Source organism: Corvus brachyrhynchos, unplaced genomic scaffold, assembly GCF_000691975.1.
Source record: "Corvus brachyrhynchos isolate BGI_N302 unplaced genomic scaffold, ASM69197v1 scaffold5, whole genome shotgun sequence".
Classification (NCBI taxonomy): Eukaryota; Metazoa; Chordata; class Aves; order Passeriformes; family Corvidae; genus Corvus; species Corvus brachyrhynchos.
The window spans coordinates 7,875,582-7,888,416 of NW_008238321.1; the positions used below are offsets into that span (position 1 = coordinate 7,875,582).

Genomic DNA, 12,835 nt, shown 5'->3' on the forward strand with positions numbered 1-12,835 from the left:
GCTCTGGTTAGACAGGCTGATGTTTGGGATGGCCAGCCCAGGCCACTTGCACAGGACACTGGGTGTGGCTTGCAAGCCCTATTAAGTATTGAAAATTAATTATATAACTGGGAGGGAGTTCAGTAAAATCAGATTTTTTTACAGGCAAATAACTCCATCTGCATGTTCCAGCTGATTACTGGTGGTACAAGGTACACAACCAGTGGCGACAGAAGAAAGAGAATGTGAAATCTGGGAAAGAAGAGCTGTCAGGCAGGAGGGGCTGCTTTCTTGGGATGAGTCAGACTCAGCTCTGTGCTCAGAGAGGATCCTACCCCTGAAACATTTATGCACGGTGGCTGGATAGCTTCAAAGCTCCCATCAATATCGAGCGGGAGCTCTATTGAGATGTAACCAGATAAGCTCCGTGCATCTGCCCCTCCTCTGAAGTGCTGCTGCTGGGATGCAGCTGGAGGAATCACAGAGGGCTTGTACATCTCTGCCGAGCGCAGAGACCACAGCAAAGCCTCGGCCATGGAATCTCAGCGCACATTTTCCTTCTGTTCCCACTAATGTTCCCACCAGTAACAGCCCCATCCCATCCAGCATGCATTTACCCAGGCATTTCCAGATCTCATGCCTACCCTCAAAATCTCTGGTTAGACCATGCAAAAGCCTTTACTCCTTTCCGTCCCCCCCTCAACAATCTGCACAGCCAATTCTAAAGGCAATTAAATATCAAAGTAGGAGCTGCCTACGACACACAAGACAGGTAAGTGCAGCTTGTCACTGTTCGTTTCTGCAATTAGTTTCAAAAGGTTGGTGTGGTTCTGATCTATGACACCACCCAGCAAACACACATCCTTCTTGATCCTGCCTGCCACAAAACTTGTCTCTCCTCCTCTAAAGCTCCTTTTTAATGGTCTCTGAAGAACAATCCTCAAATGCCTTGTGAACCATCGTTTGAAAAGGGCACAGCATCCATCATCCCACTTCTTTGCTTAGGTAGCTGCTTCAATACTATTCCGTGCCCATTTTCCAGCACAGAGGGTGATGGACGGAGCTGAGAAATTTTTCCCAGGGCTTTCCAAAAGTGAGCAAAGCAGCTCTTTACAGCTTTGCAAAACTTCCACTGTTACCCAGGTTTTGGCTCTTTAGGAATTATGCACTGTTTGATTTTTAAGAATGAAAAGCTTCAGGTGCCTTGACAAGTAATTACTAATACAACAAAGCCCTACCAGCATTAATAATTATTCCAGAAGGAACACAGCAAGCCTATCTCCTAGAAAAACACTCCTTTGCACCAGCTGCCAGGCTTGAGAAGCCAACACCCAAATCCCTCCAAAGACCTTCCTGAACAGGTGGTTTTTGCAGCTTTCCTGGAATACCCCCAGATTTGGACCACTTCACAGCCAGTGGGTGCAGAGAGCAGCTCCAGAGTCTTGGCACTGCTGCCAGGAACCTGCTGCCAGCGCTGCCCTGTCTGTTTTTGCAAGGGGCTCCAACAGAACTGCCATGGATGGCTGCAGATGTGGCAGCATGGCAGGGCCCGGCAGCAGGAGCTCAACGAGGCTGGTCCTTGGCTGCAGACACAGCCAACTTCACCAAAAGATCCCCAGACTCTGCTTCCCTCTGTACTCAGCAGAAAACAAGTTACTGCACTCTGTATCAGTCTCCAAACATTATGCTGCATGTCCATAGTGTAATTTTAAGGTAAATGCCTGGGAAGCTGAGGGATGATGTGGAAGAAAAGTCTCTGCATCCTGAGCATCCAGGTTATGGATCACTCACCAGAAGCAGCACCTAGAGGTGTGAACTCCTCCAGCTACCATGGATGTGCTCTCTCCATCAAAGGCATGAGGCACTGCCCTCCCCAATCCACCATCACTTTTACTGACTCGGACACACTCAGCCACCTCCCAAGGAAACAGAGCCCTGCAGAAGAGGAATCACAGCAGAGCTGAGGTGGCATAAGCATGAGGAGAAAAAAAGCCCCACAAACTTCTAGTGGCTCTTTATGAGTCTTCCTGATGTCCCCACAGACAGAGAGGATCATAAAGCCAACTGAAAGGCTGGAAGCCCTAAGGAGAAATGCAAAGAAGCTGTATCCAGAAGAATGTGACATGACTTTATAAGTGTAATAGTACTGATGCAGCCACTTAAGCTCTGTCCATCACCAGCAAAAAAACACTCACAAAAATTTCTGTTCCTAAGCCAAGTTCTTTCAAGATTGCCAGAAGTCAACATAATTAAGAGGAAAAATCCCAGGAACACTTTAAGATGAGCTTCTGCCGTTTGAAATACGGTGACACTCAGACTTGCCGTGAACTGAAAGAGGAAAGGTAAAACAATACCACTTGCCGATAATTTGTCCTCTAATTAGTCCATTATACCAACCGAAAGGGAACACTAATTTGGTGTAAATAAGGCCAGTGTCTTTCAGAAGGAACTGTCATGAAACATATATAGCTGCAGTAACTTCAACCTTCCACCATCATTAGGACTGGTGCAGGAAAGGATAACCTGCTTGTTAGTGTTGATACAACATGTTTTTTCTGTGTTTCTTTCAGAACAGGCAGGAACTGACTATTTTGTCCATGTTTCTGAAGTATCTCCTAAGGTCTGCTCTCAGCAAGATTCCAATAACCACCCTTAATCAGCAAGGAATTCTCTAAACTGGCATTCCACAGCCCCGATGAAAATCGAGGAGAAGTAAGATAAACCTGTTTAGCATGACAATACAGACAGCTTATACTAGAGGATTACTCTTTAGTGGTTTTTAAACTATTGAGTAAATAGAAATGCTGCAGGGCTTTTTGCTTTGTTTTCAGTTTTCTCCTTTCCCTGCGACTGCGGCTGTGTTACCTTGGAAACCTCCATAGGCTGGAGCGTGATTGGGTGTGTGGTGACATTACAGACTGTCAACCAAAGGTGCATGGATGCCTACGAAACAACAAATACAGAAAATGAGAGGCTATTTAGGTATATTTTTGATAGCACAAAATGCACAAGTGCTGCTCAGAGGAAGCTCAGCCACCAGAGCTGGCTGGCTTAGTCAGTGGGAAATTTGATAATATATCTGATAATAGTTCCAGTTATCTTTTCTTTAAGTGACTACAAAAGAAACAACTTTGTAAGATTACTTCTAAAAATGTTGAAGGCAGCAGGATTTTTTTTTTTTGTTGGCCCAAAATGAATGTGCTATAAAAGAAACAAAGTAACCCAGTGTGCAAAATATTTCCCTGGACATGGGGACCCACTCTTACTTTATGTGTCACCTGCAGCTGGTTTCCACATAGTGCCCAACTTGTCAAAATCACTGGAGAGCTTTACTGGAAACAAGTTGAACCCTATCTCTGTGAAGTGTTAAGTGGAAATTAATTACAGAGCTGAGAAAGCCAAAGCCAGTCAGACTGCAGAGAGCAGCGGGAAGACCAGAGCATCCAGCACTGACTGATAACGTGTGCAACCTGTGAGAGTATTTTCGCCTGGAAGGAGTTTTTGGGAGACCGCAAGGAGAGAACACACAAACATGCACCAGCCCTGCCTCTCCTCCCTGCTCTTCCTTAGCTGGATGACACTGCAGATACATCATCAAATTTCTCTACATGGTGAACACCAAATTTTTTCAGATTATCTGTCCAGAGCCTTGTCCACTTGACTCATTAACTAAAAGCCTACTATTATTATTAATCATTTAGAATTTACACTCATAGCAGCCTCCTGCTCCGTACCTGCCAATTAAACTTCTTTAACCTCATCAACAGTACTTGGCTTTCATGACATGGAGTAAGTTCACTACTTGATTTATGAATATTAAGAGTCCTACTTGATTTCCTCTTTGTTTCTCTGTGGCTCCCCTCTCCAGGAGGGAGCTGGGAGGAACGCTCCCAGGCAGCTGTGTTTTAAGTGCAGTCAGTCAGCCCAAGAGTTCTTCATGTTCAGTAAACCCCAGGAGACTTGAAGCCAGTGAGCTTCCTTCTTTTCCATGTAAAATCTTGACACCTCAGGCAACAGGCGTAAGACTCAGCATTAACACGGTGACAAGTGGATTGAAGGCAAAGGCACAGCTTTTGGCCCTGCCTGCCCTGATGTGCATCACATTAAGTGGAATTTGAGATCCACACACAGATGTATTAGAGGAAAACAGCATCAGGACCCTCTGCTGCAGAGGACCAAACCTGGGTAGAACTCTTCCATGAAAAGATATCTTTAACTCTTCATATAATGCCAAACATTTCTGCCTGCTAAGACAGACGGAAAATCTGGAACTCTCAGAAAACACAGCCTGTCTACTAAGATCTCATCTGAGAACAGAAACAAAAAGAAAATAAAAGACAAACAGGAAGAGCTAATAGGTACAGGAACACTTGAAAAGAGAGTGGTCAATCATCTATACCCACCTCTGCCCCAATCCACCCTCACCTCCTGTCTGCACCTGCCAACATAAACAGCATTTTCAGGCTGATCAAAAGGCAGCATCTCCTGCTGCTACCTCTACTGGGAGCATATTAACATTTCATGACTGAAAGCATTCCCCACCACAAAAAAACCCAAAACAAGCATCAAAGACATTATACAGACGGGCTGCATATCCAAGCCCCAAGGAAAAACAGGAGGCATATTTTGTGCACATATTCACATGCACACCCACATTCACAAAAACACCAGAATCTCAACTGAGACCTTCAGGCTCGACAGCAATACACAGTAAATAAACAATATCAATAGCCTGAGAAAAAGCCCTCCAAAATCACTTCCTTCTCTGCTGTACAAACAGTGCATATAGGAGGCAATAATGACACCCTGCAAGGAGACTTTTGCACATTACCAGGAAATACCACACGGGACATTGAAATTAATGTCAAAAGGTGCCAGTGCTAAATTCACGATCATGCTCAGCAAACTGTTTTAATGACAGGTTTAATGCTGGGCTGTTACAGTGACATGACCAAAGCACTGTGGGTTTAATCTGGAGGGTAATGCTGGAGCATTGCAGAGACAGCAGCTTGAGCTGCACCAAGGAAAGCTGCCTGCATGACGGGTCGGCCACAGGGCAGCACAAAGCAGCAGGCTGTCGGTGGTAATTAGCAGGAGGTGAGAGCTAGGTAGCCAGGAAAAGCAGCTGTAGCTGCAGGTGCAGAAAAGCTACAGATGAAAACTGTCATCTTCTTTCACTACTTGCTGCTTGTGATTTATTCTTGCTGAAAGGGTCAGGTTTGGCGTGGTTTGGCCCACTGCTCGCTTCTTGCACTGTCAGTTCTGATTCGTCAGGATCTCAGCTGACAGCATCTGATTTTAGAGACAGATTTACCTTTCTGGATCTCCTTTGAAGTCTGTCTATTCACCCCTGGCCACTGCTAGACTTTCACAGACAACAAGCGCTTTCTTCCCTCTTACAGGGAATGTGAGACACAAGATGGAACCCTGCCAAATGGATCAGGCTGGCATACACCCACCTTCCGTGGGGAGCAGCCTAAAGGCAAGGCTGGCGTGTTCACAGAGCTGAATGCTGGGCCCTCACAGCCATGGCCATGTGCTCCCTGGCAAGTTACTCACTCCCCACCCACTCCCTCTGTAACCAAGGCAGTGGCTGTCACCACTCAGACCACTCTTCTGAATCGTGGCGTTTGCTGTAGCTCTGAAACTGCAAACCACACCCCACACTCCAGTCAGTGCAGCATCCAAAGCACATCTCACCTTTAACCTCCCCCAGACAGTAGCTGGTTAGTTTGTAGCATGTATGTATTTTCCCAAAAGCGGTCCAAGTTTGCAGCCCACAGGCAGAAGGGGGTGTGCAGCCCCTTCGAGAGAGGTCAGCACACACTGTCTGACTGGTTACACTTATCTTTCTACTGACTCTGGAAAACTGAGTATCTGCCAAGGCCAGGCCTGGAATCTGCCCTGGCTGAGTCCTGCTTGTCATTCTTTCCTTTGATATTTTAATTTTAAGGTGTGATGCAAACAAAATCCCCAAGACAGACAAACAGTGACCACACAGCATGATGCAGGTATGGGACTGGGACGCCAAAGACTTGCCAGGATTCAGCACGGAAATGAAAATCTGCAGTGTCTGTGGAACGTGAGGCAGAGGGAAATCCTTACCTCTGACTCTGACACTTCCAGGGGCTTCTCATTGAGGCCCAAGCCCTCGGTCAGCACAGCCCCATTGTACTTGTTGCAGATATCCTCATCAGAGTAGTGCAGCCCCCCTGGGCTTGGGCGAGGAGGAGACCTAGGAAATGCAAAGGGTGCATGTTTGGGATGTTGTAATTTCCCTGGAATTAATGAAATCATGCTTAGAAGCCAGAATCACAGCTTGAAGCAGAGACTTGGGCATTAAAGTCCTCCCTAGATTCTTCAGTCTCTTCCTTTTGCCTATTTAACACTGCTTGAAGCTAGGAAAAAAGCCATTCCAAAAGCACAGCATTCCCAGCTTTTTACCTGGTTCCATTTTTCTTTGAGAAGGTGCTCTTGATGTTCAGGTGTCTGCTGTTGAGCTCCAGAGCAGTGAAGCCTCCATTATCCAGGGTGACTGACTCTTCCACGTTGGAGATGGTTTTACCTAGAGCCAGGAAATGAAAGGCTGACCTTAAACAGAAGCACTTTTCCCCCAAATAGAACTGCAGGAGCTAACTTGTCCTTCTTTCTGTTTTATGACATTGTTATTTGAAATTCTCTTTACCTTTCTTACTGGGAAGTGAGAGCAGAGTGAATGCAAGGAGTGTATCAGGAATGTGAAGGGGCAAAGGAAGTCAAAAGAGGGGAAAGGAGTCATGGATGGATGCATGGATTTCATTCAGAGGTCAGTATCTAAAATAGCACAGATAAACTGTGCTCCAAAAGTGCTGATTCCTGGTTTTTGACTATAAATAGAAACCAGATAACTAATTTAGGTGGCCACTGAAGATGTCCTAAATCAGGTGCTGTGAATGCCATTCCATGCTGTCTGGAGTAAAGCAAGAGAAAGTAAAACTAGAAAAGGTAGAAAAAAAGAGGAAAAGGAGAGAGAAAAAAAAAGCAGGAAAAAAAGCAAGAGGAAAGGCAAGGGATAGAAAATGGGAAAAAGGTGCCACACCTGAAATGAGGATCAGGAATGGAGAAATCACTGCTCAGTGCAAGGGAGGAACAAGGACGGGATGGGAAGAAGAAGGAAAATACAGCCCAGTATATTATTTGTTGTGATCAAATCTAGCAGGAGCCTGTTCTCTCCCATGCTCATCCTTTGTCATCCCAAAGGCGTGAGCTGAGCTCGTGTCCCAGGGAGAAGGGCTGGCAGCCACTTTGCAGCAGACAGGTGCTTTGTCCTCTGCTTCAATCTCAGTGCTGCATTAAGACTCTGTGAACATGGATATCTGACAGTGCAGGTCAGACCTGCCTTTTCATGTCCCCCAAACACAGTAAAACTAAGAACATGAGAGCTCTCCTACGAGCTGTGCATACAAATATGTAATAGTATTAACTTGGTAAAATGCCACGGTATTCATACATCTTCTATCTCGTGGGACTGAGATCTGATTTTCTAACACTTGTTAGAAGTGAATTGCAAAGAAAGAGAAGATCTTCACTTTGGGACTGAATTACTAAATACTGCCTGGAAGACTTCATTACATTAATCCCTAAGAACGGGTAGTGCAAAGACCCGTCCACCTGATCCTGCTCATTAATGTGCCTTTTCTGGCACCTCCTGGCATCAGAGCAATTTCTTGCTGCAGGTGGAGGAGGCTATCAGAGAAATACACATGTGAACAACCCTCCCAGGACTTCATCATGTAGGGAGAAGAAAAGGTAAAAAAAATATTCAGAGCTCAAGAACGAGGCTTTTTGAAAGGGGACTATTTAACATTCCTGGTTACAGAGCAGGTAGCTCCTGTTTCCTTTCAAGAAAGGAGGCTGGTACAAATCATAACTAAAGGAAAATTCAAAGCTTGATGCTCACTATGTGTTGAAGTCTAACAGGTCCAGATAACAAGGACACCTCCTGGCTGCTTGGCCCCCAGCCCAGCAACTGCAGCTTGGCTTAGGGAAGGAATGTGAGATGCAGGGCACTCAATATAAAGGAATTATGATACAGTCCTCACGCACAGAGATTTAGAATGTCCACATTGGTACAGCCATGGAGAAGCAGAATCTTTCTTCTTCTCCCCATCTATCAGGGAATTATGACAAAGTTAGACGAAGTCTTGGCTAATTCCTTATTCTTTATCTGCCAAGTGTTTGACCCAGACTCCTTGGCTTTTACTGCAGTCCCTGGGAATTCCAGATGCTGTCCTGTCCGAGCCCATGGCTGGTCAGTGTCCAAATCCTGATCCAGGGTGGCTACAGACAAAAGCCATTTCTACCAAACCAGACAGCAAAAAGTTCCAAGTCTTCTGCCAAACAAAATAGCTCTAAAGACAGTCCCTGCTGAGGAAATCAGGGGTTCAAAGGAAAGATATTTCTGATTTCCACAGCTCTTGAGAGTTTTGCACAGCACAGAGACGGTGCCTTACCTCCGTTGCAGTTCTTGTACTTCTTGCTCTGGCCATGCAGGACCAATGCAAACACCACCAGCAGGATAAGGATGAGGCTCGAGAGAGCCATCACCAGCAGAAACCACCACTCCTCGTAGAAAGGGGTTTCTGTTTGTGCTGAAAGAGCAGAAAACAAATAACAGTTCCTCTTTATGTCCCTTTAAATTTTTCTCTTGTTCCCCACAGTGAACAATGACTCACCAATGGTGCTCAGGAGAGAGGGGGGTTCAGACTCTTGAGGGGCTTGCTGACCCTTCTAAGATGGCAGAGAACAGGAGCATATCACAGTTCCAGCACAGAATCCCAGGATGGTTTGGGTTGGAAGGGACTTTAAAGCTCATCCAGTTCCAACCCCCTGCCATGGGCAGGGACACCTTCCACTGTCCCAGGTTGCTCCAAGCCCTGTTCAAGCTGGCCTTGGACACTTCCAGGGATGGGGCAGCCACAGCTTCTCTGGGCAACCAGTTCCATCTCTACAAGCACCTTTCACACCCCTGGAGCAGCTCCAGAGGCTCTTAGCTAAGAAGAAGTTATCACCAAGAGAAGAGAGGCAGGTTTCTTCCCACAGCTCTGCACACCTACATTTCTCGAGCATGGCAAACTTAGCACTCCCTGGGTCAAGGGAACCACTAATACACTTGCCATGACCCATGATTATTCCATTTTTTGGGGGGCTTGCCTTGCCAAAATGTTCTTCAGTGGCTCTTCGAAAAATACAGCGAGTGCCAGGGAACAAAGTACACTTGGTTTAATGTCTTTCAGCACCTCCACTAACTCTGACTTCCAACATTCACTGCTACTCTGTATCACTTCTCCTGATGTGCAGCACAGGGGTATCAATTCAATTGCCTGGGTTTTGTGCAATCTCAGGGCATTTCACCCCATTTGACCTCAAGTGGAAACACAAAATGACACTAACTTCCCCTTTCTGGAGTTACCTTGTCAGTCGTGGCTTAAAGTAATAAGTATTGTTGTTTTCTTGCAGTGATATTCTCTTTGTCCTCCCTTGAGCTCTCTCAGCTTTGGGAAAAAGTGCAGCTGCTGAGCACAAGCAGTTGATATAATTTCCCTGTAGTCCATAAGGTGGAACACCACCTGGCAGGAATGGGTGATGCCAGGAGACCAACTCAACCCCTCACTATCACCAAATCCTCTTTACCTCTTTCTCTGACTGTCCTGAGCCTGGATCTGAATAAAATTCTGTTGTAAGCCTGACAATACGAGCTCAAATTTGTTCCAGTTCACTGGGTACTCTGCAGCAGGGGAAAGCAGCCACGCTCTTTCTTTGCTAGGAGGCCAGTCCAGGCCAATAAAATCCTAAAGGCAAACTACACAAGCCATGCTGGGCTGAGCAGATTCAGAGCAATTTATACCTCCCTGTGCCAGCTGAAGTGGCCAGCCTAAAATGCTTTATACTTTTATGACTGAATCTCAATGGAAGCCTCTTACTTTCATGCAGCAATTTGAGAGGAACACTGAAGCATCAAAAGGAGGTGAATTAAATAGTTCTGTTCAAGTGGAGAACTTACAAACAAGCAGTTTATTTATAGAAAGCATCACAAGGAGATGCATGCCCTGCTTCAGAGGAATAACGTCTTCCAGCAGAGGAAAGACTGACATGACTGCTGGTCCTTTACACTGTGTTACAGCCTCTGTGAAACCACAGATAGGAAAAACACTGACTCTTGGTGTTTGAAGTGGGTTGTCCATGCCCTTGTCCTGAAGAAGAAAAGCAAGGGTAGCACTCACAGTGAAATCCATGGGAGCTCTCACGGGGTAAGTGGTTAATTGTGTCAGGACGAGCGCGGCAGCCGCGATGGCGAGAGCAGCACTTGCTACTCCTGCCTGCTGGGGAGTTGTTGAATGGTGTTCCTGCCTTTCACTGGAGCAGCAAAGAGATAAAAGCCACTCCAGATACTGGAGCACTGCCAGGTTCTCAGGACTCTCCAGAATTTTGAATCACAGAGCCGCTTTATCAGGTTCTTTTATTATCCTTGTCTTTGCTGGCACAGCAAGGATGAAACCTATGGCTCAAAAGCAACGTGGAGCAGAGTGGGGGGAAGAGGAGACCCAGCAAAGCCTTCCCAAGGGCAAGGTCTCTCACCTCACCTCACCACAGGCCAAGGGACTCCAGCTGCCCAGCCCTGGCAAGATGAGGGGAATTTGCTTTTCAAGGTATTCAAGCCCCTTCAGAAAATCAGAGGGCTGGGCTGCTCATAGGGATTTGGGAAGCATGATTAGGTCATAGCCCTGTTTACTGGGAATAAGCAGAAGAGAGCAGGGAGAGTGGGAAGAGACCCAGAGCATCACCAACGAACTGTTCTGGTGGAGGGAACTGGAGGTATCACAGTGGACCAGGACTGCCAGTGAAGAGGATTATCAGGAATAATGTTGTGAAACTACACTTCTGTATTTGTGAGAGCTAAATACAAATTAACACAGAAAATGTTTATCAGAGAGCCCAGAGTTAAAAGAAAAAAAAAGAAATCAGAGCAAACAAAACAACAGACTATTAACTGAGAAAAAGCAAATTACAGACTTTGTAAATTAGTCTTAGGACAAGACATCTGACACATAAACACACCAAGTAGGTTCTTTGTCAAGCTTAAAAATGTCATATGCACATTTTTCCTCTTGAGAATCAAACATACTATAATTACAAACCTTTATTTACCACTGTATTACTTCAGTTTTACCCTAAAACAAGTGAAAGCAAGCTGCCCTTGATTATTTGTTGCAACTAGAGACTCTGGTTTGTTTCTTTTTCCCCTCTTCTCCCTCAGCCTCGGGAAATTCCATTGAAAAAGACATTTAAAAAAAAAAAAATCCATGCTTACCTGATACTGCCACAGAAGGAACACTTGGTTCTCCATAGCCAAATTCGTTGACAGCCACCACCCGAAATTCATAGGTGACGCCTTGTCTGAGTTTGTCCAGGCCCACTGTGTAGGAGGTGGCGCTGCGAGGGATGTCCTTCACGAACATGTCCCAGAGTCCTTCATCTAGGAAAGCAGCAAGGAGAGAAATGGCATCAACTGTGTGGCCTGGCACTTCCACCTGCTCAGTGAGAGAGGTTGTCATTAATTGTGTGCTGGAGCCACAGGCAGGGACACACTCACCTGGAGGCTGCCCCCTGACACACACAGATGTCAGAATGCCCTGCAGGCCCCATCTGTGAATGCATTTATGGATGGGCTCTTATCATAGCCCAGATGGAAGAGGTCTCTAAAACCAGCAGCAGCACCCACAGTGACCTGAGCTGGCTGGAGCAGCTGCCACTCCCTCCTGACTGGGTAAGGTCACCCATCAGCACTTCTGGCATTTACAGATCAGGTAAACCCAAAGTAAATTATTAATGTGTCCTAATCACAAAGGTTTTGCCTGCTTTTTACATTGCAAAATTTGCTTTGCTGTTGAAGCACTCAAGTGAGGTGTGGACTAACATAAATTTTGGGAAGCACTGTGTGGTCTTTTGTGAACTGGTGCCAGGGGACTGGTGTCCCCGTGCCAGGGGACTGGTGTCACTGGAGTGCTGTTTGCTCCATAACAGCAATAGAGTTGTGTCCTTTGCATGGCACAGAGCTGGTGCTGCACTCTGTGCTCTGCAGTTTTAAATAGAAATGAGTTTTGTTTATTTTTATAAAGCTGTTAAAGTTAGAAACACAATGCCATTCTGATGGGAGTGTTTCAGCAGGGTAATCTTGGCTCTCAACAGCCATACTGACATTGATCCTGATGGACATCCTGACCAGGCACCATTCCCATCCCTGATCCACACCTGTAACCTTACATTCACTTAACTGCAGTGGAATGAACTTTCAAAGAGATGGACATTGGTACCAGTAGGAACAAAACCAACTACAATTAAAAATACCACTCAAACTTTTTGAGGGCAGGAATCAAGCATTAATCTGACCAGTTTGCTTCCCAGTAACAACTGGTGCCCAGTACTTTCACTGAGAAAATGGAGTCTCTGTCTACGCGTGGGGCCAAACCCTCAGCTCACCTACCCAGTGTAGCTCTCACAGACCTGACCTCACAAGCATCCCACTGGGCTTTCACTTCTAGCTATCAAAGCTCTTCCAGTAATATCTGCTTCTCCCTGCATGTCCCACAGCAATGAATAACCTCTCCACAGACACGACTTCAGCGTGGGAGCTGCCTGCTTTGAAAGACAGTCCTGTGCACTGCGAGACTCGAGCAGCAGCAGGACTTCTGTAGCTCGAGGTGTTATCAAGGTAGCAATAGAGCAGCAGCCAGCAGTGTTACCCTCAGTGACTTGTTCTGCTGCAGTGTGAGGCAGGAAGCTGTTCGCATTTGCTTTGCCTTTACCTGAGTGTAAC

The 12,835-nt window shown here is 46.0% G+C and overlaps 1 protein-coding gene across 1 annotated transcript in view; it reads right to left on the reverse strand.

Annotated features, from left to right (window-relative positions):
* The window catches only part of SDK1 (sidekick cell adhesion molecule 1), a 388,322-nt gene that overhangs the window by 6,703 nt on the left and 368,784 nt on the right, over positions 1–12,835 (reverse strand). The window contains 4 exon segments of the mRNA XM_017734101.1: positions 6,085–6,214; positions 6,424–6,544; positions 8,472–8,609; positions 11,330–11,494. Coding sequence (XP_017589590.1) covers positions 6,085–6,214; positions 6,424–6,544; positions 8,472–8,609; positions 11,330–11,494 — 554 coding nt within the window.